General features: G+C 37.1%; 1 protein-coding gene across 6 annotated transcripts in view; it reads left to right on the plus strand.

The window, feature by feature from the left end:
• The window catches only part of robo2 (roundabout, axon guidance receptor, homolog 2 (Drosophila)), a 218848-nt gene that overhangs the window by 158091 nt on the left and 36791 nt on the right, over positions 1-23966 (plus strand). For 4 of the 6 annotated variants that reach the window (XM_067364676.1, XM_067364680.1, XM_067364678.1 and 1 more), the window contains exons 10-19: positions 3726-3931; positions 4996-5077; positions 5163-5328; positions 6340-6506; positions 7020-7141; positions 9787-10018; positions 15717-15841; positions 17203-17374; positions 18808-18990; positions 21367-21393. In XM_067364676.1, coding sequence (XP_067220777.1) covers positions 3726-3931; positions 4996-5077; positions 5163-5328; positions 6340-6506; positions 7020-7141; positions 9787-10018; positions 15717-15841; positions 17203-17374; positions 18808-18990; positions 21367-21393 — 1482 coding nt within the window. The remainder of the gene's footprint in view (positions 1-3725; positions 3932-4995; positions 5078-5162; positions 5329-6339; positions 6507-7019; positions 7142-9786; positions 10019-15716; positions 15842-17202; positions 17375-18807; positions 18991-21366; positions 21394-23966) is intronic. The other 2 variants (XM_067364677.1, XM_067364679.1) reach the window with 1 other exon arrangement.

Here is a 23966-nt window from a genome sequence, read left to right on the forward strand (position 1 = left end):
AAACCGCTTATGACCTAGACTGCCGTAAACAGCTCTTACTCAGAATGTAAGTGTGTGTGAGATGTTGTGTAGGATGACAGAGAAGAGGGATGACAGGAACGAAAGAAGAAGAGGGTCACGGCCACACCTGCGCTGGAGGAAGAGTGTGATTTAGTAGCTGTTAAGGTGGCAAAGGGAGCTGGACAGGTTCAAGGAGAGATCTGATGAAAAATGGCTGCTGCCAGACTGCACCAAGGCCTTCACGCTGTCCGAAACTGTCCCGTCAAATGAACACAATTCCATCATGTCGCTCCAACACACATCGTATTGCATCAGTCTTATTACACTCACACGCAAACCACACTACTTAGTAGACTACAACATTTCTGTTAACACTATTCTTTAGCCAGTCATTTTTCCTCTGATTTCCTCTTGGAAACATCCCTGTATCAAATGTGTCCTTTCAGCAGGGATGGTGTTGCAACAGTGCAACACTAAATACTAATTCTGTACAGAGGATGCAGCTTTAATCCAAATACAGCCATTATGCTTCATCAGTCTCTATCTGTCTGCACATGCATCTCTGGGGTTTATGTTGGCCTGATGGATGTGCCTGCAAAGCACTCTGGGGTTTAACCTCCGTGCGGGGTAATCCACATTGATGAATTAGGATGGCAACTCTTCATCCCTGAGCCCAAATGAGGCATTCCGATTGAGATTTGGACAATATAAATACCATCCTTTATTCAGAGTGAGACGAATAGTAACGCAACAGAGAATGGAAGAAGACTGCATTTGAAGCTTTATTTAAGGGTTAGAGGTGCAGTCTGTAATTAGCACCCACCGGCTTTTTCCTCATTAATTCACACCTGCTAATTAATGTGTCCTCAGTGGGGCAAGGGACAGGACACGGCTGTGATTATTATATTATTATTAGTCAGAGAAATAAATGGTTGGTGCTTCTCAAGGGGCGTTTGATGCCCATTTGTACATCAGAACACATCAATAGGCCTGTGCCAGATTTATTATATATATATATATATATATATATATATATATACTGCCCTCTAAAAAACGCCCTAGAAAAGTCCTTTTTAATTTGTGATCATTTTGCACTGATAAGAGACAACACAAACTACAAAAACATATTTTATTACACAAACAGTTTATATATAGAAAAAACTTAAATATTCGATTCATCAACATATCCACCATTAGCAGCTATCTGACCTAAACTGGGTTCTAATTGGTTCATTGTATTCTAAACTTGATTGGCAATCAATTGTTGAAGCTATTAAGGTGTGATGACCCAAAAATCTTTTACAAACCTGGGCCAAGTTTAAACCAGTAACCAGGCATCACAGTTGGCAATGGGGCATGTCTGACTTTGACATTTATATATTGCCATTATTATGTAATCAAAATGAAAATTATTATTGCTGGTCTTCAATGATAATGTCAAGTTACTTATGTATGTAATGTATTTGCACCAAAAAAAATAAATAAATAAGGATTTATGCTGATATCGTCCAAAACCACACTTTGCCAGGGGTGTTTATGTGCATTATTATTATTATTATTATTTTAACATTATTTAGTAATGCTTTCTGCTGCCAAAAAAAATGTGGTTTTTACTTAAAAAAAATACCGTAATTATTTATTTTTTACAGATTTCCACAGATTTTCCCCTATTGTAAGCAGTAAAAAGTCTGTACACAATGAGATGAAATTGATGAAAATCTTCCCATGAACACCCAAACATGATTAACCCAATATTTTAAACGTAACAAAACAAAAGTATTAAATAACTCTTATTAAATGTCCTCTAAGATGGTGGGCTCATGTTTTGAGAAGCTGTTTATGAATCTGTCTTTGAGGACGTTCTCTTAGACTTCATGAGATATTTAACCAACCACACTGGCTCTAATAGTCGGATGTATAGTAACATATGAAATTTTACTCAGAGGGTGGTTCCTAAATAAAAGATCCCGGGCACTAAATGGAAGCTACAAAACCACGTCACTGCCACATCAGTGAGCTAGAAACCAAGACTCAGCGTTTCTACCAGTTTTTCCCAGAATTCTTGGGGGGTTGACACTGCCCTGTGGTGCAACCACAAAATGTGCATATAACCCTGATACGTCCAGGAATAAGGCAATCATGGCTTTATCCTGCTTCCTGTGCCACACGAGCAAGGCCACAATGTTAATGTTTCCAGACACTTTTAATGACAAACATGTTCTCGCTGTCCTATGCTAAAGCAACAGATGATGTAAGAAGGGCTGTTAGTGTCATGATGTCATAATCTGTGGAGAATATTATTCTAGATGGACAAGCATGCTGATTGCTACCAATGTCCAATTTTTCCATTTCAGTAGTAAAATTAGAAACCAACTCAAAAGCCATGGTCTAGTTATTAGCACATGAGCTGCAGACTTGTTGAGTCATTGCACTCACGCAGGAAATGTTTCAGATCTGGCCTGGGTTGTGTTCCGGACACATTCTCACTCTCTCTTCCCAATTATTTCCTGTCTCCTCTCTGCTGTCTCTTTCCACATCCCAGTTTGTATGCAATCCCATAAATATGTGCAATATAATAGACATCAGAATACGTGACATCCATCCATCCATCCATCCATCCATCCACAAAGTATACAAATTGGGATGCCTCACTTCTAAAACAGTAGGAACAACACGTGGACTTAATAATTGTTCTTTCCTCTATTTATCCATCCATCCAAAGTATACAAATTGGGATGCCTCCCTTCTAAAACTGTACGAACAACACATTGACTTAATTCTTGTTCTTTCCTCCATCTGTCCACCCATCCAAAGTATACAAATCGGGATGCCTCCCTTCTAAAACAGTAGGAACAACACATGGACTTAATTCTTGTTCTTTCCTCCATCTATCCATTCATCCAAAGTATACAAATCGGGATGCCTCCCTTCTAAATCAGTAGGAACAACACATGGACTTAATTCTTGTTCTTGCATCCATCCATCCATCCATCCATCCATCAATCCTTCCATCCACAAAGTATACAAACTGGTATGCCTCCTTTCTAAAACAGTAGGAACAACACGTTGACTTAATTCTTGTTCTTTCATCCATCCATCCATCCAAACTATACAAATTGGGATGCCTCCCTTCTAAAACAGTAGGAACAACACATGGACTTAATTCTTGTTCTTTCCTCCATCTATTCATCCATCCAAAGTATACAAATCGGGATGCCTCCTTTCTAAAACAGTAGGAACAACATGTGGATTTAATTCTTGTTCTTTCATCCATCCATCCATCCATCCATCCATCCATCCATCCATCCATCCATCCATCAATCCTTCCATCCACAAAGTATACAAATCGGGATGCCTCCTTTCTAAAACAGTAGGAACAACACGTGGACTTAATTCTTGTTCTTTCATCCATCCATCCATCCATACATACATCCAAACTATACAAATTGGGATGCCTCCCTTCTAAAACAGTAGGAACAACACATGGACTTAATTCTTGTTCTTTCCTCCATCTATTCATCCATCCAAAGTATACAAATCGGGATGCCTCCTTTCTAAAACAGTAGGAACAACACGTGGACTTAATTCTTGTTCTTTCATCCATCCATCCATCCATCCATCCATCCATCCAAACTATACAAATTGGGATGCCTCCCTTCTAAAACAGTAGGAACAACACATGGACTTAATTCTTGTTCTTTCCTCCATCTTTCTCTCTTGTTTAGTGTTGACCGATCGTCCTCCCCCCATCATCCGGCAGGGTCCAGCTAACCAGACTCTGGGTGTAGACAGTGTGGCTCTTCTGAGGTGTCATGCATCTGGAGAACCAGTTCCAACCATCAGCTGGTTGAAGGACGGGGTCAGTCTTCTGGGCAAAGACCCTCGTATGTCCCTGCAGGACCTCGGCAGCCTACAGATCAAGGGTTTGCGGGTGAGTCTAAACACTTCTGTTTGTATTGTTTTGTTTTTCCTTTGTAATGAATGTATAAATTAGGGATGCACCCATATGGAAAAATAGAGAGATTGATTGGTTGATTGGTTGATTGATTGATTGATAACCTGTAATGAATTCTCAATTTTATAATTCTCATAACTGGCATAGAAAGAGCATATTCTGTTTGAATATCGACCAATATTTGCCAAATTAGTCCAATTTTTATATTTGCCAATGCTGATATAGTCACCAATAGATCCTTAATGTGAATGTCCAGATGTGTATCTGTAATTGTGTATTTCTAAGACCTATGTGTGCGATTGTATGATTACCAGCTGTCAGAAACATCTCCATCTAAGTGTGATGTATAAGCTTAGCAGAATTCAATCAGATATTGGTAAGACATAACAGAGACAGGCAGAGGGAATCATATTGCATTACAGGGATGAATGGGAAATATTGATTTTGGTAAATTGTTTGATACTATCACTTAGGGGTACGACAGCTCTCCCAAGACTCATTTACGGAGGCCTGGACGAGCTCCAGCTGCACACACATTTGCACATGCACGCACAAACAAACACACTTTTAGGGCCATATTGAATTTAAAGTCCCCAAGCCCTCCCCGTCAGCTCGGGATGGAATAGCCATTATGCCTGACAGTGCTGCCCACCTCTGACATTTTATCTAATAAATGGAGGCAAGGCATCCTGATGAAAGGCAACAAACAACAGGGAGATCGTCCCGGAAAGAGGGGAGGACATGCGCCAGCTGTCAACGGTCCAGAGGGTTTCAGCGACTACCCCTTTAAATGAATTAGTCTGCCGCTCATTGCGGTTAGTGGGTGGGTTTGTGAATTTGCCAGCAAGGATAAAAGCTGGCTGAAGGGTGTGGAAAATAGAATATATCTACCATATTAATGTCAGCACTTTAGCCGAGCTGGACGTGCTCAAGGTTACCATCTCTCATGGATCGAAAGCTTGGGCTTACTGTGAATCGAATTGATTAGTCGTTTAGTGAAGATATAAAGATCAAGGCATGTTTTTGTTTCTATCTTTCAGCTCTCAGATTCTGGTATCTATACTTGTGTGGCGGCAAGTTCTAGTGGGGAAACATCTTGGAGTGCTTTCTTGGAAGTCAAAGGTACTTTTGTGCAACTTTGCATGTAATGTTATTCTTCCAGAAACAGTTGGACTTCCTGATGTTCTTATGGTTTCCCTCTCTTCAGAGTCTGGTAGTCTAGTTGTAGTTAAAGACCGGGATGAGAACGAGCTCCCAGGTCCTCCTTCCAAACCTCAGGTCACCGATGTCACAAAAAACAGCGTGTCATTGTCCTGGCAGCCTGGCCTTCCTGGAGCATCACCCATCTCATCATATGTTATTGAGGCTTTCAGGTATGAATTTTGTCATAATTTAGCCTTTTCTTAAGTTGTTTTGGATTGAATTGTACTTTGCTTAACCCTTAAATGCATGACTGTTCCACCAATCATTCTTACATATTCGGGTCTTTATCGACCCGGATCTATATCTAACACGGAAGGATTTCTTCCTGTCCTCGTCAGAGCTCATTTCCCAGTAAATTCAGCAAATAATAGGCTAGTTTTATGTTTGAGGTCACGAATATGAGCCCATTCGCGATCCCAAACATATTCTCAGAACTATATCATTTTAAACGTCTTCAAAATCAATATTTCTATTGCTAACAGCTTCACCAGATCCATCCAGTAACAGTTACAGTCATATTTGATTGTGTTCAGTACTTGCTCTGCAGTAAATCGCTGAGCCATTTCATGTTTCTCTTATTATTTCATTTTCTGTCTGAATGAGTCGTCACTTCAGCATTGTGTATCAGACATTGCCACCTTGTGGAATAAAGGTGAATTGCACTTATTCTGTCATCTGTAATTCAATTATTCAATTATTGTTGTGCAGAAAAAATATACATACACTCATACACACCTCGGGTCGTTAGCGACCCTATACAATTTTTACAAAAATGAATTCAAGAATAGGCATTCTTTTATAATTTTATGATTTTTTTCTTGTTATATTCTTTATAATTAATTGATTGAGCAATACCAAGAATGTTGATGTCTAACTTTAAAAAATAAATGAGGAGGAGGGTAGTGAATGACGTCCCGTGTCACTAAAGACCTGAGGTATGCATTTAAGGGTTAATCAGATCAGACTTTAGTCAAAGTAGATACAGTTTGACAAACACAAATGTGAGGGGTTGTAGTCTAATCTGTCCAGTATATTGAAAATAAGTCGTTACACACATTTCCAGTGTACAAAATATGGGTTGTACAAATTGAATGGACTGTATTTTTAAATGGCATCCAATCTGAATAAGGTTTACAAAGACATTTCAAACTCTGACATCACTCTGCCTCAATGCATTGCAGCCAATCAGTGAGCAACAGCTGGCAGACTGTGGCCGATCATGTCAAGACCACGCAGTACACCATTAAGGGTCTTCGCCCCAACACCATCTACCTGTTCATGGTGCGAGCAGTCAACATCCAGGGCCTGAGCGACCCGAGCCCCATGTCTGAACCCGTCCGCACTCAAGGTATTTTGAAACACTCTAAATTGTGTATATAATTGTAAGTTTCCTTTAGTAAGATGCCCATGTAAATGGTGTCCATGTCAACGACTTCCAATTAAATCCTAAGATCCTAGTCTAGATACCACATGGTCTAACAGACCCATATGTTGATTAGTTCCAGAGAAGGAGTATAATGTAGAACAAACATCATCTACTTTTGGAGTGTATAATTGAGTTAGTGCCCTGGCTGGTACCTTAATGATCATTACGGGGGGAAAAGGGCCAACCTCGACTGGAAAAAGATTCGATTAAGGTGCCAAGGAGTCCTCCGTATGTTCATTAGGGTGACAGATTCTGGGACCTTGGGCGAATGTATCCTCACAGGTTGTCTGCTGCTGGAGTCAGTGAAAAGACTCCTCATTGCTCTTTTAGGGGATTAAATTGTATTTAAGGGATTATGTTGTACTTGCCAGTAATTTAGCATTGTCTGAGCACTATAAAAAGTAATGGCATTGGCCTCTTTCTCTCTCTTTACAGATATAAGTCCTCCAGCACAGGGTGTGGACCACAGACACGTGCAGAAGGAGCTGGGTGAGGTTATTGTACGGCTACACAACCCAGTGGTCCTCAGCCCCACCACCATACAGGTCACATGGACGGTAAGATGGTCTATGATTAGTCAGAGCTAAAGGTTTTAGCATGTTAACTGTGATAGGAAATATATTATAGCCTGTAATTGTGGTTAAACAGAGTTTAGTGTTTGAGTTATGATTGGACAGAAGTTTTAGCACATAAACTATAATTAGACAGAAGCAATTGTACAAGAACCATGATTGGACTGAGGTTTTATCATGGGCACTGTGATTGGACAGAGATCATAGCATCTGTACTGTGATTGTACCAAGGTTATAAAACATGATGTCATATTAAAGATAGTTTACCCCCAAAAATGAAAATTCTGTTATTTATTGTTGTGCTCATGTTGTTCCAAACATTTCTTTATTATGTGGAACACAAAGGATATTTTGTGAGTGAGTAGAGTGTTGAAAATGTATGTTTTTGTCCATACAATTCTTGTGTAATTCAGAATAATGAAAGTGATTTTTAAAGGTTTGGTATGACATGAGCTATTTTATAGTATACTAATTTGACTATTTTTAACTACATTTTCTTAATAGATTTTAATAAACATCATCTCTATATAAAACCAGTTTATTTGGCACAAAGTATTGGCTAAATATCATTTGACTGTATGTGTGTATGTTGTTAGATATCCAAGTAAGTGCAATAGTTCAGAATTGAACTCTTTTATTTCCTTGGCTGTTGTTTGCGTTTCCCACCACAATCTTCCAGCATTGATATAAACACTCTAAAAGTGTTTATTGTTTGTTGAATTGCATTAAAATGGATATTTTACAGCTTTGGCTTTGTCACATTAGTTGGTAAGCACTCTCCTGCGTAATATTAATGATTATCATCAACAATCATTACAGAGACAAATATAAGCGTCTGTCTGTTCGCCTTAAATGGGGGATAGACTGTTTCAGAGGTATTTTACTCATATGAATAATCCATAAATCATCGCCCTACACAGTCCCTGGATACAGCAGCACTCTCGCGGTAAACGTAGGTGGTGTCAAGAAAGCTTTTACGACCAAGAATCATTCAATTAATGAAAGTTAAAAAGCGTAGGATGGATGCCCATTGGGCTGATTTACACCATGTGTAGGGAGGAAAAGCAGATGTTTAATATCTCACTCTGAAAGCCAGTCTCCGCTGTTAAGAAGACATTAATGTGAGTTATGCACACTCCTTCTCTTGCTAAATACAACTTTTCTTTGGCGAACTAAAAAAAAAAAAAAAAAAGAATAAGGCTTTCAATTAATGAAGCATCTTGTTTACCTTTGATTTGATTTGAGATTGACATCACATCGACATCTCTTCTTTTCTCTGAGGTGTTTTTTGGCATGAGGACGGGACAACCTGTCACTCACATGAGATCGACCAATAGAAAACAACAATGACCCAATCAATTCTCAACAGACAAAATTAAGTCCCGTCCTACATTTTTTCTTGATCAAGAAGCCGTTTTACTCTGATATACATCTCAATAGGGATAATAAAAAAGACTACTGCAGCTTCCATTTCATGCCTTAATCTTTTAGACTTTGATCTGTAGAAGCTCATCAACCAGCATGATTTTTCTTTTGAGAAAGTTGTTTGACTAAGGGTGCGTTCACACTTGTAGTTTGGTTCGTTTGGTTCATTTGGTCCGGACCAAAGAAGAAAAATAAAAAACATTTAGTCCTGGTCCGGTTAGCATTCACATTGGCAATTTTATCACCGAACCAAAAGATACCGAACCTTAAGGCATAGGGATACATTCGCAACCTAATTGGTCGGATTTTATGACGTGTTGCCTATTTTGAGACGGAACTTACCGAACATCCAAAACAATGCTGTTTGCTGAGGTAAATGCGCTCGTTGTGTGTGTGTAGCCTGCATGTGATGGTATTTTGGCCAGCTGGGAAGTCATGAAGAGCTTATAAAATGTGTAAAGTAGTCAAAAATCCATCCGTCACACACACAAACGATCTGCTGCATGGAGACGTGCGTCTGATGCCTGTGATGGGCAAACTCGTCACTATGACGATAGAAAAAAACCGACATGCGTGAGGATTCTGTCCTTTTTAGGGTCTCGTCTTCCTGTTTTTGGTTTGGTTACATGTCTTTGGTCCATGTTGCGTTCATATATCATTCGAACCGCACCAGAGTTCGTTTGGAAGCGGACCGAGACCCATCTTTTTAGTAGTCTCGGTCCACTTGTTTGGTGCGCACCAGGGTTCAGATGGCAGCGTTCACATATGTTCAAACGAAACGCACTAACCGAGCAATCACACCAGGGTTCGTTTTAATCAAATCAAACATGACAAGTGTGAACGCACCCTAAGAAACTATTGCTGATTAAGCTACCCTGCTGAAAAATCCAGCTAAAATCAGCCCTAGCTGATTTAAGCAACTGGTGGAAGTAACTGATTTTAGCTGGTCTCCCAGCCTGGGTTAGCTGGTGATCAGCTGGTTTAAGCTGGGAGACCAGCTAAAAACCAACCTGACCAGCTTGAGCTGGTTTTAGCTAGATTTTTCAGCAGGGGTTAAAACACCTAATGGTAAACCTAACCAATCCATACTGCGAACCAGCACCCTACCAACGACTACTTTTCAGCAGAGCTTCTCCCATCAACTTTTTCAATTTGTCTCTTGACTCTGTTGCGCTCTTTTAAGTTTGAATCCTTTTTCCCTTCAGGTTGATCGCCAGTCTCAGTTCATCCAGGGCTACAGGGTTTTGTTCAGGCAGATGTCAGGGCTGTCCTCCCCTGGAGCATGGCAGAGTCAGGATGTGAAAGTCCCCTCTGAGAGGAGCATGGTGCTCTCGGCTCTGAAGAAAGGCATCGTCTACGAGATCAAAGTCCGTCCGTACTTCAACGAGTTCCAGGGCATGGACAGCGAGTCCCGAACGGCAAGAACAACAGAGGAAGGTACAACATTTGACTACTTTGAAGTGATACAGGAGATCTGTGATGTTTGAAGTCAACATGAAATCAACATTGACCTCATTTACTTTTCTTAATAAATAAGTCTTTTATCTGTGTAATCTTTCACCAAAATAGAATAACATCACCTATTGTATTAAAGGATTAGTTCACTTCAGAATTAAAATTTCCTAATAATTTAGTCCCTGTCCACACGGAGATGCTTTTTTGTGAATACTGTACGTACAAATTTTGTATCGGATAGGCGTTTGTCCACATGGATCCAGCCTTTCGGAAGGTGAAACCGCTATTTTTTTAAAACCGGGTCCCAGAGTGGATAAACTTGAACACTTGAAAATCTTTGCTTTTTCATGTGGACAGCCTATCCGTATATTTTGTGAAACGATAATGTCATCACCCCATGTGTCGACACTAGTCAGACGCCGCTAACAGCACAAAACAGCAACAACAAGAACAATAGCAGACTCTAGATGCTTTCTAAGCTTTATTATAGTTTGCTAGGTTTATGCGCATGCTCCAAGTCTTATTCGCTGTTTTTAAGTGTATCTCTGTGGCAGAATTATAGCACCACATACTGGTCTGGCATGTATACTACAACATTTTGAGTCATTTCAGTGGTTTCGTGTGGACGCAGATATTTCTTGTGACGAGGGAAAAAAAAAGATCGGATTGGGTAAGCTCCGGCTTTGTGTGGACGTAGCCTTACTCATCCCCATGTCATCCAAGATGTTTATGTCTTTCTTTCTTGAAATGAGATGGTACTTTCGCCTACACCACATCGCAGAGCTAGTGCAAGATTTGTGGTTAAAAAGTATATCATTTTAATTTCTTTTAGAAAATAACCAATCGTTTCGCTAGATGAGACCTTTATTCCTCGTCTGGGATCAAGTAGAGCCCTTTGAAGCTGCATTGAAACTGCAATTTGGACCTTCAACCTGTTGTACCCCAGTCCACTATATGTAGAAAAATCTTGGAATATTTCCTTAAAAACCTTAATTTCTTTTTAACTGAAGAAAGAAAGACAGGGGGTGAGTAAATTATCAGGAGATTTCGATTCTGAAGTGAACTAATCCTTTAACTGGGGAAATAATGTTAAGCTGCCTTCACATGCTATTGGAATGATTGTAAATACAAGGTTCCTAGTTAAAAATGGACAAGAACGCCTTCTCAAGTCGCGTTTACCACTTGAAAGCTCAAAAGGGACAATTTGAATACTCAAGTTCCCGAAATGGCCGGGCCAAAAACTTCAAACATGGATGAGGAGAGAACGATTGCTGCTGTGACTGGTGTTCTTTATTCGTTTTTTCCAAAACAGCTACATCACGTTGCCTTGTCGTTAAGGTAGTGCATATTTACATATATGAATAATGATTTGAAGTGTATTGTATATTTTATACACAGCGAAAATAGACTGTATTTGACCATAATTTCAGAATTTTCAGCAGGCTGACTATCTAGATGAATGAATGTTGATGTGGTTGTCAGTGAATGGGATTCTAAATATAATTTTGGCTTTAAAAGGATTTTCACCATAAATTGGCAAGAATATACATGGTGTCCTTTCCGACAACACAGCACTTGAACACGACAAGCTCGTAATCACAGCTTCAGAGGAGGGGGTAGCATATGAAGGCCATTGTTTTAGGCATTGTTTTAGGCTTCTAATTCAGTTTTTCCAAAACACAATCGATGGCCTGATGCATAAAATGACTTATTATATTGTTAAATAACTTCTTTATCAGATCACACTATGGAAGTAAAACGGGTTGTGAATGCCGTTTCATGCTGGCTTTCAAGTCACAGAGCTTTATAATTGATTTGTTGATGGCTTATACTTCTGATACATGCAGGTCACAGATACTAAGAGACACAAATGCAGACGTAAGGCCAGAGATTGGGTCTCTCGCTGATTCTTTCCAGCTTGTTTTAAGTCCACAGCAATTTGGCCCAGTGATACATAATCCACCCTTAGGCCAACGTCGTAACAAATACCGTAGTAAGCAATAGTGGCCTGCTTTCCACAGCACTGCAGTAAGCTTGTCGCTATCCCTGACGGGACTCAGAGGAAAGACTCTATCGTTTTGGCAAAGGAATTGACCTTTTCTCTGTTGTGGTGGGGTAGCGTGTGTGTGTGGCTGACAAGACACTAAAATAAGCATGGATTTCACTGGATCCTTCCTCTGTACTCATCCCCATCACTCCCAACTGACTAAAAAAGACTTTGTCAGCCACTGAGCCAGTTTCATACCAGTTCACTGATTTATGAATTTCTTTTAGACAACCACCTGTCCTAACCTAGTGTGCAAAATTGACTTTTTGCATAGAGATTTTTATAAAAAAAAAAAATCTAAAAATTACAAACAAATAATTATGCAATTAAAAAAAATTAATGCACACCAGTTTAAAAATTCCATCAAATCCTTCCTATATTTATTTATCAAAGCTAAATTTTACTTTCAATTTTCTGCTTGGCCAGTTTTAATCCCAAATGGATCCTAGGACATATCGCCTTGGGTTATTGTGACTGAGAGACAGGTTGTTACTTAAAGTTGACCAATGTCCAGGATTCACCTCAATGCTTTGAGATGTTTTCCCAGATGTGAGGGATGGCTGCTACCACACATTAATCTTGTAAAAAAAAAAATGCATTTTTGAGAATCTTTTAAACGGCATATGGAACTCTCGAGACATAAATTCACACACACTCACACGAGCACAGAAGGTTTGCTGATTAAAGTCTGAGCGCAATGACAGGCTCATTTGTTACCCAGAGTGTCCGTGGAGAGCCGTATCTCCTCTACACACACCAGCTCTGTCTCCTGAAGCCCCGCTGCAGTGCCTTCACACCCTACACCTGCATGTCATCGCCATTACCAGAGCAAGACAAAACACTGGGTCCCCTGGCAGAAGAGCATCACGGGGCCCATGAGCTGCGATAGCCCCCTTTTGTTTTTTTGTTTTCCACTGTGTGGTAGTTGAGAAGGTTTGTCAGAGTCACAGAAGAGGATGATTTATTGGCCTATTGTCTGATTAGACAATTATAGTTTCCCTCTAGAGCTCGCCACTTACATTTATTTTCTCTTTCTCATTTTTCTCCCACTTTGTCTTTTCCAAAAAGTAACTGTTTTCGCTTTCATTTAGAGCTTCCGCTGAAGTGCCGAATTTTGCAAGGTCGCAAGAATTCTCATAAAAATGTATCATGCTAACCAACCATAGCCTCCTCCAACTTACCATACTTGCTGCAATTAAATATTACCACAATAAAACTGTGGTGAATTGGTATCGGTGACCGTTGTCATCCAGAAAGTTGTTCCTATGTATATGCTACAATATGACTAGCTATGCAAGACTATCTTTAGCTTTTTCTTTGGAAACGTCTTATAGTATTAGCTGCATTAGTAGAAGATTTAAAAATAGAGGTTAAAAAGGTGAAACAGGGCTTTTCAGAAACTACTCTGTGTTCTTAATCCATTTTATGGTTAATAATCAGCTTCTCAATGGGAGTTTTTTCCCGAGGGTCATTATCACACATTGATTAGTGGCATGCTAAAGCAATGTAGCATTTCTTCACATTCTGTAAGCTAAAGCCCTGCGGATGGCCTGGGGTCTCAATATTAGCTTGGTTTAACATCACAGAGTGTTTTTTTCATCAGCTTTCGCCTGCAGGCTACTGTAGCGGCAGTGAAACAGAGGTCACATCCTTGCTGGCTATACATCACACCACTAATGGCACTATTAGCATCGCCTGCGCCATCGCTCCCCAAATGAGAAATATGTATTGTTTGGCTCAAATGTGCATAATGATAAGCTCCTAAATGATTTGCGGCATTAACTTTGAATGACATTGGCTGCATTGTTATGGGGGGGATTTTGTCACTTGCGGCGTGCTGAGTTAACTTGTTGTTTTTTTGTTTGTTTTTTTCTCATTATTAAAGATGCAAAATGTGAATTGTCTGTCTATTTATGACATAAATAATCACTGTAAAATTCCCAGTACTAAGGGGGAAAAAATCTAAATCTGCTTGCACTCTTCATTCCTGAGGGAAAAAAATCTATATCTATATATATTTATATATTTTGTTTTATTTTTATTTATTTTGAGTATTTTTATAAATTTAAATATTATATTATATTAAAGAAATTATATTATATTATATTATATTATATTATATTATATTATATTATATTATATTATATTATATTTATTATATTATATTATATTATATTATATTATATTATATTATATTATATTATATTATATTATATTATATTATATTATATTAAAGAAATTTTATTATTATATTTCAATATTAAAGAAGAAAATGTGAATTTCCAAAAGTGCAATTACGACATAATTACTGTAATATTTAAAGTATTAAAAGAAAAACAATTTACCTGCTTGCACTCCTAATTCTAAGAAAAAAATATATTATATTATATTAATTATATTATATTATATTATATTATATTATATTATATTATATTATATTATATTATATTATATTATATTATATTATATTATATTATATTATATTATATTATATTATATTATATTATATTATTATATTATTATAGAAGAAAAATGTGAATTTCCAAATATGCATAATGATAAGCTCCTATATGATTTGTGGCATTAACTTTGAATGACATTTGCTTCATTGTTATGGGAGGGAGTCTGCTCTGTTATTTTCAGTTCAGCTGCAGATGTTTGATGAAGGCGAGCTGCCCGTTTGTTCTGTCAGGCCTTGTGCGGGTTAAAATGGGCCACCCTGTGTAAGGGATGAGTGTAGCTTTGGGATATGTGCCATTTATGTGAGGGTCAGAGAGCAGGGATGGAAAAGAGTGCGAGCAAGCAGAGTTTACCGTAATTGAGCTGTCAGTATTCTGCTGTGTCGCCGCACCTCAGGTTGCCACAGAAATGAGAAAAACATTTTTATAAAAATGTTATTTTCCACGACAGACCCCTATTACTTATTTCATTCCCTTCCCCTGTCTCTGTCAGAGTGGCTCTGATGGAGTTAATAAAACAGGGGCCAGGGGTCTCGACTGTTTTCTGCCAAGGACAAAACAGCATCTTTGATTCGCAGCTGACCTCCTTCAATCGATGTATCCATGTCAATATGTTTACCTAGCGCTTCATTCTTTACTCTTCCTCATCCAGCTCTCAAAAAATACCTCCGTTCTTCGCATTCCTCCCTGAGCCGAGCGACCTACATGCCTGTCAGAGCGATTTACTAAGAAAGCAGATTTGTTTGGGCTGGCTCACCATCTCATTGTCTCTCAGTAAATGTATTTTTTTAGTAAATCCCTCCTTTCAGGGCCAGGATATGAAATCATAGTGAAATGTGAAGGAGCAGCAGTGTCAGGCTGAAGAAAATCCCCATCTAATGAACTCGTGCACCCGTGGCCACCTGCCTTAGGTTCTAAAGCTCAACGCGCACATTGACTGCTTAATGCTAACGCAATGACTTACAACAGAGTCTTTCAGAGGAAACAGAATGAGAGTGTGTCAGACCATGTGTGTTGAGTGATGTACATAAATCCTTGCCAAACAACAACTGGCGTCACTAGACCTGAGCTGAAAGGAGCCGTAGCCTCAAATCTTTTCTGGAAAGTTCAGAAGAACATCATGAAAGCCATGGAAATAAAAGTCTTTCTTTCTGTTGCTCTCCCTGTATCCCAGCGCCCAGTGCTCCTCCTCAGCAGGTGACGGTTCTCACAGTGGGCAATCAGAATAGTACATCTATCAGTATCTCGTGGGATCCTCCTCCTGCAGAACATCAAAACGGCATCATCCAGGAATATAAGGTAAACAACTTGCACTCTTCTTTCTGAGAAAAAATATTTCACATATTATATTATATTATATTATATTATATTATATTATATTATATTATATTATATTATATTATATTATATTATATTATATTATATTATATTATATTATATTATATTATATTATATTATATTATATTATATTATATTATATTATTTTATATTATATTATATTATATTATATTAAATTATATTATGTTACGTTGTATTGTATTATATTATGTTGTATTATATTATATTGTATTATATTATATTATATTATATTATATTACATTACATTACATTACATTATATTATATTATATTATATTATATTATATTATATTATATTATATTAGACTGAAACAACAACAAGCATGTGTGACTCCATGTGATGTTGCTAAATTCAACAATATTTATATTAAGGAAAAATAAACAAGCTTGTGCTCTAAATTATATTAAAATATATTCATATTAAATTATATTATATTACGTTGTATTATATTATATTACGTTGTATTGTATTATATTATATTATATGATATTATATTATATTATATTATATTATATTATATTATATTATGTTACGTTGTATTGTATTATATTATGTTGTATTATATTATATTATATTATATTATATTATATTACATTACATTACATTACATTACATTACATTACATTACATTATATTATATTATATTATATTATATTATATTATATTATATTATATTATATTAGACTGAAACAACAACAAGCATGTGTGACTCCATGTGATGTTGCTAAATTCAGCAATATTTCATATTTACAGTATTAAGGAAAAATAAACAAGCTTGTGCTCTAAATTATGAGAAAAGCATATATTATATTATATTATATTATATTATATTATATTATATTATATTATATTATATTATATTATATTATATTATATTATATTATATTATATTATATTATATTATATTATATTATATTATATTATATTATATGTCTGCATTAGAAACTGAAAGGTTGTTAGTTCAAGTCCCACATGGGGCAATTTTCATTCTTATTTACCTCAGGTTGTTTCAAGGGGATTAAACTCAATAAATAAGTCATTTAGGATAAAAGTTCTTACTAGATGACTGTTTACTGTATTTACTTTTGTGCAAAATGGGCCTCATTTATGAAACAAGCAGAACAAATTTCTGTATAAACTGTCTGTAAATCCCATTATTCATAAATTGCTGTACTTGAATACACTAATTTACATAAGAACGGCTCTACGAGTAATTTAAACAAAAATCATTTTCGTTAATGAAGCCCAATCAATAAAAATTGACTTTTTACAGACAATTTGCTGTTTTCCCTCTCTCTCAGATCTGGTGTTTAGGGAACGAGACCCGTTTCCATGTAAATAAGACTGTGGACGCAGCCATCCGTTCAGTGGTAGTGGGGGGTCTGCAGGCGGGGGTCCAGTACCGGGTGGAGGTGGCCGCCAGCACCAGCGCTGGGGTGGGAGTGAAGAGCGAACCACAAACCATCATTATTGGTATGAGACATCTTTTGCTTTTGATAGCCTTTGCTGTCGCACTGCATCTGCCATTTATCTGTGATGGTCAGCGTAGAAACTCACATTTCTTTGGATTGGTCACCAAAATCAAAATTAAATCTTACAGTCAGGTCTGCAGTTTTTTTCTGTGCTTTGGGTGTTTACAGTGTGAGTTATGTGAGTTGTAGCAGGTTGTGACTGGTTTGACCCATAAGTGATGATTTGGTCGGTGACGTGCCCTTATTCCCAAATGTCAAGCTCACTATCCATCTTCACGCACAGCCAGAGGCTGATAGACTATTTATCAACACTGCAGTTTGTGTGTGTGTGTGTGTGTGTGTGTGTGTGTGTGTGTGTGTGTGTGTGTGTGTGTGTGTGTGTGTGTGTGTGTGTGTGTGTGTGTGTGTGTGTGTGTGTGTGTGTGTGTGTGTGTGTGTGTGCTTTTGTTTATATTACATTGTGGGGACCAAATGTCCCCATGATGTAATATAAACCTGAGTTCACCTACATCGTGGGGACCAGCCAGCGGTCCCCACAATGTAAATGGGTTTATAAATCATATAGAATGAGTTTTTGTGAAAAAGTAAAAGTTTGCACAGTTTCCTGTGAGGGTTAGGTTTAGGGGTAGGGGCAGGGTAGGGGGATAGAATGTACAGTTTGTTCAGTGTAAAATGCATTGAAGTCTATGGAAAGTCCCCACAATTCACAAAAACAAACATGTGTGTGTTTGTGTGTGTGTGTGTGTGTGTGTCCTACCATCTTTTGAAGTAATAAAAAAATAAATAAATTTAAAAAAATGTTACAAGACAACATAAAATTCAAAATTTTCAAACTTTTTTTTTTAACTAAGTGGGCTTTTACACAACACCATTTTCTTTACAAAGTCACATCGCCACCTTCTGGCCTGGCGTTTTTAGTTGTTTTCGCAGATCCATGTGAATGGGGATTGTTTTGACAACATTGTTGTCTGTATGTGAAACTTTTAAAAAATGCAAAGGAAAAACATTTCTGTTTTTTTTTAATGGGAAGGGATTAAATAATATTAACCAATAATATTTATAGCCTAACATGATTCCATCCAAACAAATCTTGATGGATAAAAAAAATAAGTCTCAACTTACATTATTTCTGATTAATATTGTCACATTAAAAAAAAATAATAATAATGTACTGTAAATACTGTTTCTTGTTATTTATACATCATTTGTATTATATGTTTTTTTTTTTTTTTTTTAACCATCTGTTCATTGAAGTAATGCTAAAGATCAAGGTGATGAGCTTTTAACGCTCTAGTTGAGTTGATTAAATCCTGTGCTGATGTTCGCTGGAGCACAAGTGTTTTTCTCATGCTATTAAACTAATTTAGAATCTCACCCACAATTTTCAGTTTACTAAACAGCAGTTTTCTTTTGTGTGTGTGTGTATTCATGTAGGTAAAGACTTCCGAGATGTGATCATGAGCAGGAACAACAGCATCACGGAGCAGATCACGGATGTGGTGAAGCAGCCCGCCTTCATCGCGGGCATCGGAGGGGCCTGCTGGGTCATTCTGATGGGCTTCAGCATCTGGCTCTACTGGAGGAGAAAGAAGAGAAAGGGTCTCAGCAATTACGCAGGTAGAGACAAGATCCTCTTGTGGCTACTCAAATACACAGTGGCGATTGTTTTAGGATGTCTCGGAAAGCACAACTTCTTATAGAATTTAATAATTAATGCAGAGATAACAAGTTTATTTAGATAAAAATAATTCCTATATCTATTATCACTGTTGGTGTGTTTCAATATTTTGAAAACCATGGCTCATTGCGACCAATTAAAGTGCTCTATGGCAGTTAATAGTATTACTAATTTGAATGGTTCAAAGAGTGATGTTAACTGGCCAAGAGGTTTTAATGTGTCATTTTGGGCTCCTGTTTACTTTGGAAATGATGATTGGGCACATTCAGCTTTCAATCAACATTTAGTGATTTAGCATTTAGCTCTACACAGTGATTGGTCAAGCTTTCAGATGACTTTTCAACAAACAGCTAATAATTCAAACAGTGATATGTTTTATTTATTATAGTATGTATATTGTGGTAAAAAATACAGTTCAATATTATTTTTAATTTGTAATTTTTCTGTTTAGTAGTAGTTTTAGAAGCAGAATTGCAAAAAAATTGTTTAAAATAAAGTACACTTTATGGCATTGATAAGTGATATCTATGGAAGCCTGTTTCCGTCATGAAAAAAAAAAAAAAAAAAAGAAAAGTTAATTGCGTCTTTTTATCTCACAATTCTGACTTTTTTCTAAAAATTGCGAGATCTAAACTCACAATTGTGAGTTATAAAGTCAGAATTGTGAGATATAATGTCAGAATTTCTTGATATAAAGTCAGAATTGTGAGTTATAAAGTCAGAATTGTGTGAAATAAAGTCAGAATTGTGTGAAATAAAGTCAGAATTTCTTGATATAAAGTCAGAATTGTGTGATATAAAGTCAGAATTTCTTGATATAAAGTCAGAATTGTGTGAAATAAAGTCAGAATTGTGTGAAATAAAGTCAGAATTGTGTGGAATAAAGTCAGAATTGTGTGAAATAAAGTCAGAATTTCTTGATATAAAGTGAGAATTGTGTGATATAAAGTCAGAATTTCTTGATATAAAGTTAGAATTGTGTGAAATAGTCAGAATTGCGAGTTATAAAGTCAGAATTGTGTGATATAAAGTCAGAATTTCTTGATATAAAGTCAGAATTGTGTGATATAAAGTCAGAATTTCTTGATATAAAGTCAGAATTGTGAGTTAAAGTCAGAATTGTTTGATATAAAGTCAAAATGTATTGATATGAAGTCAGAATTGCGAGTTATAAAGTCAGAATTGTGAGTTAAAGTCAGAATTGTGTGAAATAAAGTCAGAATTTCTTGATATAAAGTCATAATTGTGAGTTAAAGTCAGAATTGTTTGATATAAATTCAGAATTTCTTGATATAAAGCCAGAATTGCTTGATATAAAGTCAGAATTGTTTGATATAAATTCAGAATTTCTTGATATAAAGTCAGAATTTCTTGATATAAAGTCAGAATTTCTTGATATAAAGTCAGAATTTCTTGATATAAAGTCAGAATTGCTTGATATAAAGTCAGAATTGCTTGATATAAAGTCAGAATTTCTTGATATAAAGTCAGAATTGTTTGATATAAAGTCAGAATTTCTTGATATAAAGTCAGAATTGTTTGATATAAAGTCAGAATTTCTTGATATAAAGTCAGAATTACTTGATATAAAGTCAGAATTGTTTGATATAAAGTCAGAATTTCTTGATATAAAGTCAGAATTGTTTGATATAAAGTCAGAATTGTTTGATATAAAGTCAGAATTGTTTGATATAAAGTCAGAATTGTTTGATATAAAGTCAGAATTTCTTGATATAAAGTCAGAATTGTTTGATATAAAGTCAGAATTTCTTGATATAAAGTCAGAATTTCTTGTTATAAATTTGCAATGTGTGACAATGTCCAATTGTGAAGGAAAAAAAACTGACGTTTTTCTCCGAATTACAAGATATAAACTTTAAGACACATTTGCGAAATCACACAAATGCAAGGAAAAAGTGAGAATTGTGAGATGCAAGTCAGAATTATGAGATAAAAAGTCGCAATTACATTTTTTTTTTTTTTTTCAATTTAGTGATGGAAACAAGCTTCCATCTCTGCTTCCCTACTCTTGAAAAGCACCAGCCACCACTGAAACACACACTCTTTTATTATTATTATTATTATTATTATTATTATTTGTTTGTTTGTTTGTGTGTCTTCTGTGTTAGACTGCCTGTCTCATTCCTTTGGCTGCTGTCTTGCTGTCGTGACTCTGATGGCATAACACAAACCTTCAAACACACTCCAATATGCATGCAAATAATCATGCACAGAAACACACAAACCTTCCAAAGCCCGACTGAGCACTGCAGGCTTTTTAACACACACTCTTTTCTGTCTTCTTGTTTTTGCAGTTCAGTCGTTCACCTTCACCCCTGCAGGTACTGTTCATTTGTCCCGTCTTTTCGAAACCCCAATTCCTTCTTCCTGCATTTCTCTTACTTTCCTTTACACAATCAAGTATCCCTTTCCCATGATTCCCAAGTCTTCAGATGATGCCCACCTGACTTTGTCAGCACAATAAGAAGTAATTTAACATTTGGCTGCAATAGAAACTCTATCAGGGGTCTCAAACACAAATTATGAATCATTTTTACATATATGTAAGCTAAAATGCAAAAAGTGAACATTGATTTGTTGGCTGCGTATAAACTGTGACCCCCGTTTTTCTTTCTAAACTGTGTTGACAGTCAGATGGAAGATCTGTGGGCTGCAAGATCCTGCAGTTCTCCATTTGTGTTTCTTTGTCCTTTTCTTCAGGTCATTTTTTTCAGTGGTCACCTGTGCTGATTTTCTCATGTGGTTTTTCCATCTCATATTTATTCTTCTTTTATTGTCCTATTTTCTCTTTTTGACTTTTGGTTTGTGCAGGTGTTGTGAACTGTTTTCGTTCTCTACCCGAGTTCACCGTTCTTTGATTCATTCCTGTCTTTGTTATTAACCGCTTGAACAAACTTACATGTGGGATTCAATTGTTCTCGCCATACGAGGTTGTCGACATGTTTTCTGAAGGTTTTCTCATTTCCCTCCAGTGATATACGCTCCTACATGTTCTGTTTTAACCGATATAGATATTATGGACACAGCTCTGGGTTTTTTAAAGAGTGGAATACTTGCTTACTGAATACTGTTTAGTAAACACTGCATGTTTTTACAAATTGTTGGTGAGACACAGCATCAATGTTATTTTAGTATTATTTATATACTATTATAATTTGGGTGGATTGCATTGTGGAATATTGTACCCAGTTAAGTGTGCTTTGCACCTTTTAGCAAATATAGTATTCATACTATATATACGGCAGAAAATAGTATGCCATTCTGAACACAGCCATATTGCCACTGATCTCATGATTTTCGGTCTATCAAATATCATCCCATTTTGAAATATGGTCGCGCCGCCATTGATTTTCCACTTTATGTTCACAATAGCAGAGAAGTGTTTGTAATTCAATGGTTGGTTTGTTCGCAAGTAATGTGAAATATAGGAGATTCACAGGCCTACAGAGGTTAACCAGTGATGACCTGATACAGTCACATGGTCGGCCACAATCACATAGTGAATTGATAACACAAAAAAGGCAAAAAGAAAAAAAAAAGTCACTCAGCTAGCCCAGGTTCCCTCCACATCTCTTGGGGATTGTGTGCGGATTGAGGTGTGCTTTTATCTTGTAGGGTTTCGCTCCAAACTTCATTACAGATGAAATCAGTCTCCCTGCAAAAGTGGACACCGCTGCACTTCACTTTTCCCCAGGAAGATAAGACCGTAGCAGTCAGGTGTCCAAGTCTCATGGCCTCAATATCCCCAGTTTTCGTTTTAATGCACTGCAGTGGTCTCTCCTCACCACTGCTTCAGTGGGCTTCAAGGTTGCGGGCTCCCAGGGGACCACATCCTTCTTGGTTTCCCAGCGCCTATGCGCCGAGCAGATAAGTGTGGCTTTCAGATGCATTACCGACATGCCAGACCCCATGTGCGTGATGCTCGCAGAGGCAGCGGCCCATGCTAGCGAGGGCATCTTCTTGCACTGAGTGAAAATCTTTGTTTTATTCTTGTTTCCTGCAGCCAAATTGCCTTCATCTCATTATCACGGTTCACTGCAAATCATGTGAACGTTTCAAGGTTTCGAGAACAAAGAAAGACGGCCGATTCTAAAAGAATGGGACGTTTGCATCAAAGCATCTTTGTTCTGAAAAGATATGGCACGCAGTTATATGTTTAATTGAGGCCGTAGGGTGTTAAAAACGCACAATCCGAATACACCTGTTCACACAAACACACACTTTCCCCCTTTAAACCTGTCATCGCCGCGAGGCTAAATCAAGTTGTGCTCAAGCGAGAAGGAAGGATTTGATGGAATTTTTATATGGGTGATTTTGTCGTGCCGCAGTAAATGCTTATTAAAGAGGAGTAATCAGTTTTCATATTGGAGAGAGTGCTTATCTGGAGCTCAGCCTAAAGCTGAGACCAGCTCCAGTCTACGGGCCACATCAAAGAGCCAGCAATGTGTCCTATTGTAGATAGGCACTTTACAGACCCACACACACACATAGTGCCACATAAAACGAGTCCCTTGGGGAGAGAAAATACCTTTAGTGTTTGTTCTCAATTTACTGAAATGCCAGATTCTGGAATTAGCCGTGAATGCAAATAAACCCAACAAACAGCAGGCTCAGAGCAGAGATGGTCCTTGGTTAGTGTTCATCAGGTTTAATGTTTGGACTGTCTGTTTGTCAGAAGAGGTGATGGATTGTCAACAGTGGAGAGAAAGTGTCGCTATTTTAATTCAGATTGGCTGCGTTCGCACTGTCAGTTTTTGGGATTGACAACCACATTTACTTATAGGTTTGAGTCTCAAAATGTCTAATTCACACAGCAACTTACAGTAGCATCTTGAATGTACAACTGGAGTCAAGCCCGTATTCTCATACCAGTAACTATAGTAACAGTGACCAA

This window comes from Chanodichthys erythropterus, chromosome 17 (genome assembly GCF_024489055.1).
Source record: "Chanodichthys erythropterus isolate Z2021 chromosome 17, ASM2448905v1, whole genome shotgun sequence".
Taxonomy (NCBI): domain Eukaryota; kingdom Metazoa; phylum Chordata; class Actinopteri; order Cypriniformes; family Xenocyprididae; genus Chanodichthys; species Chanodichthys erythropterus.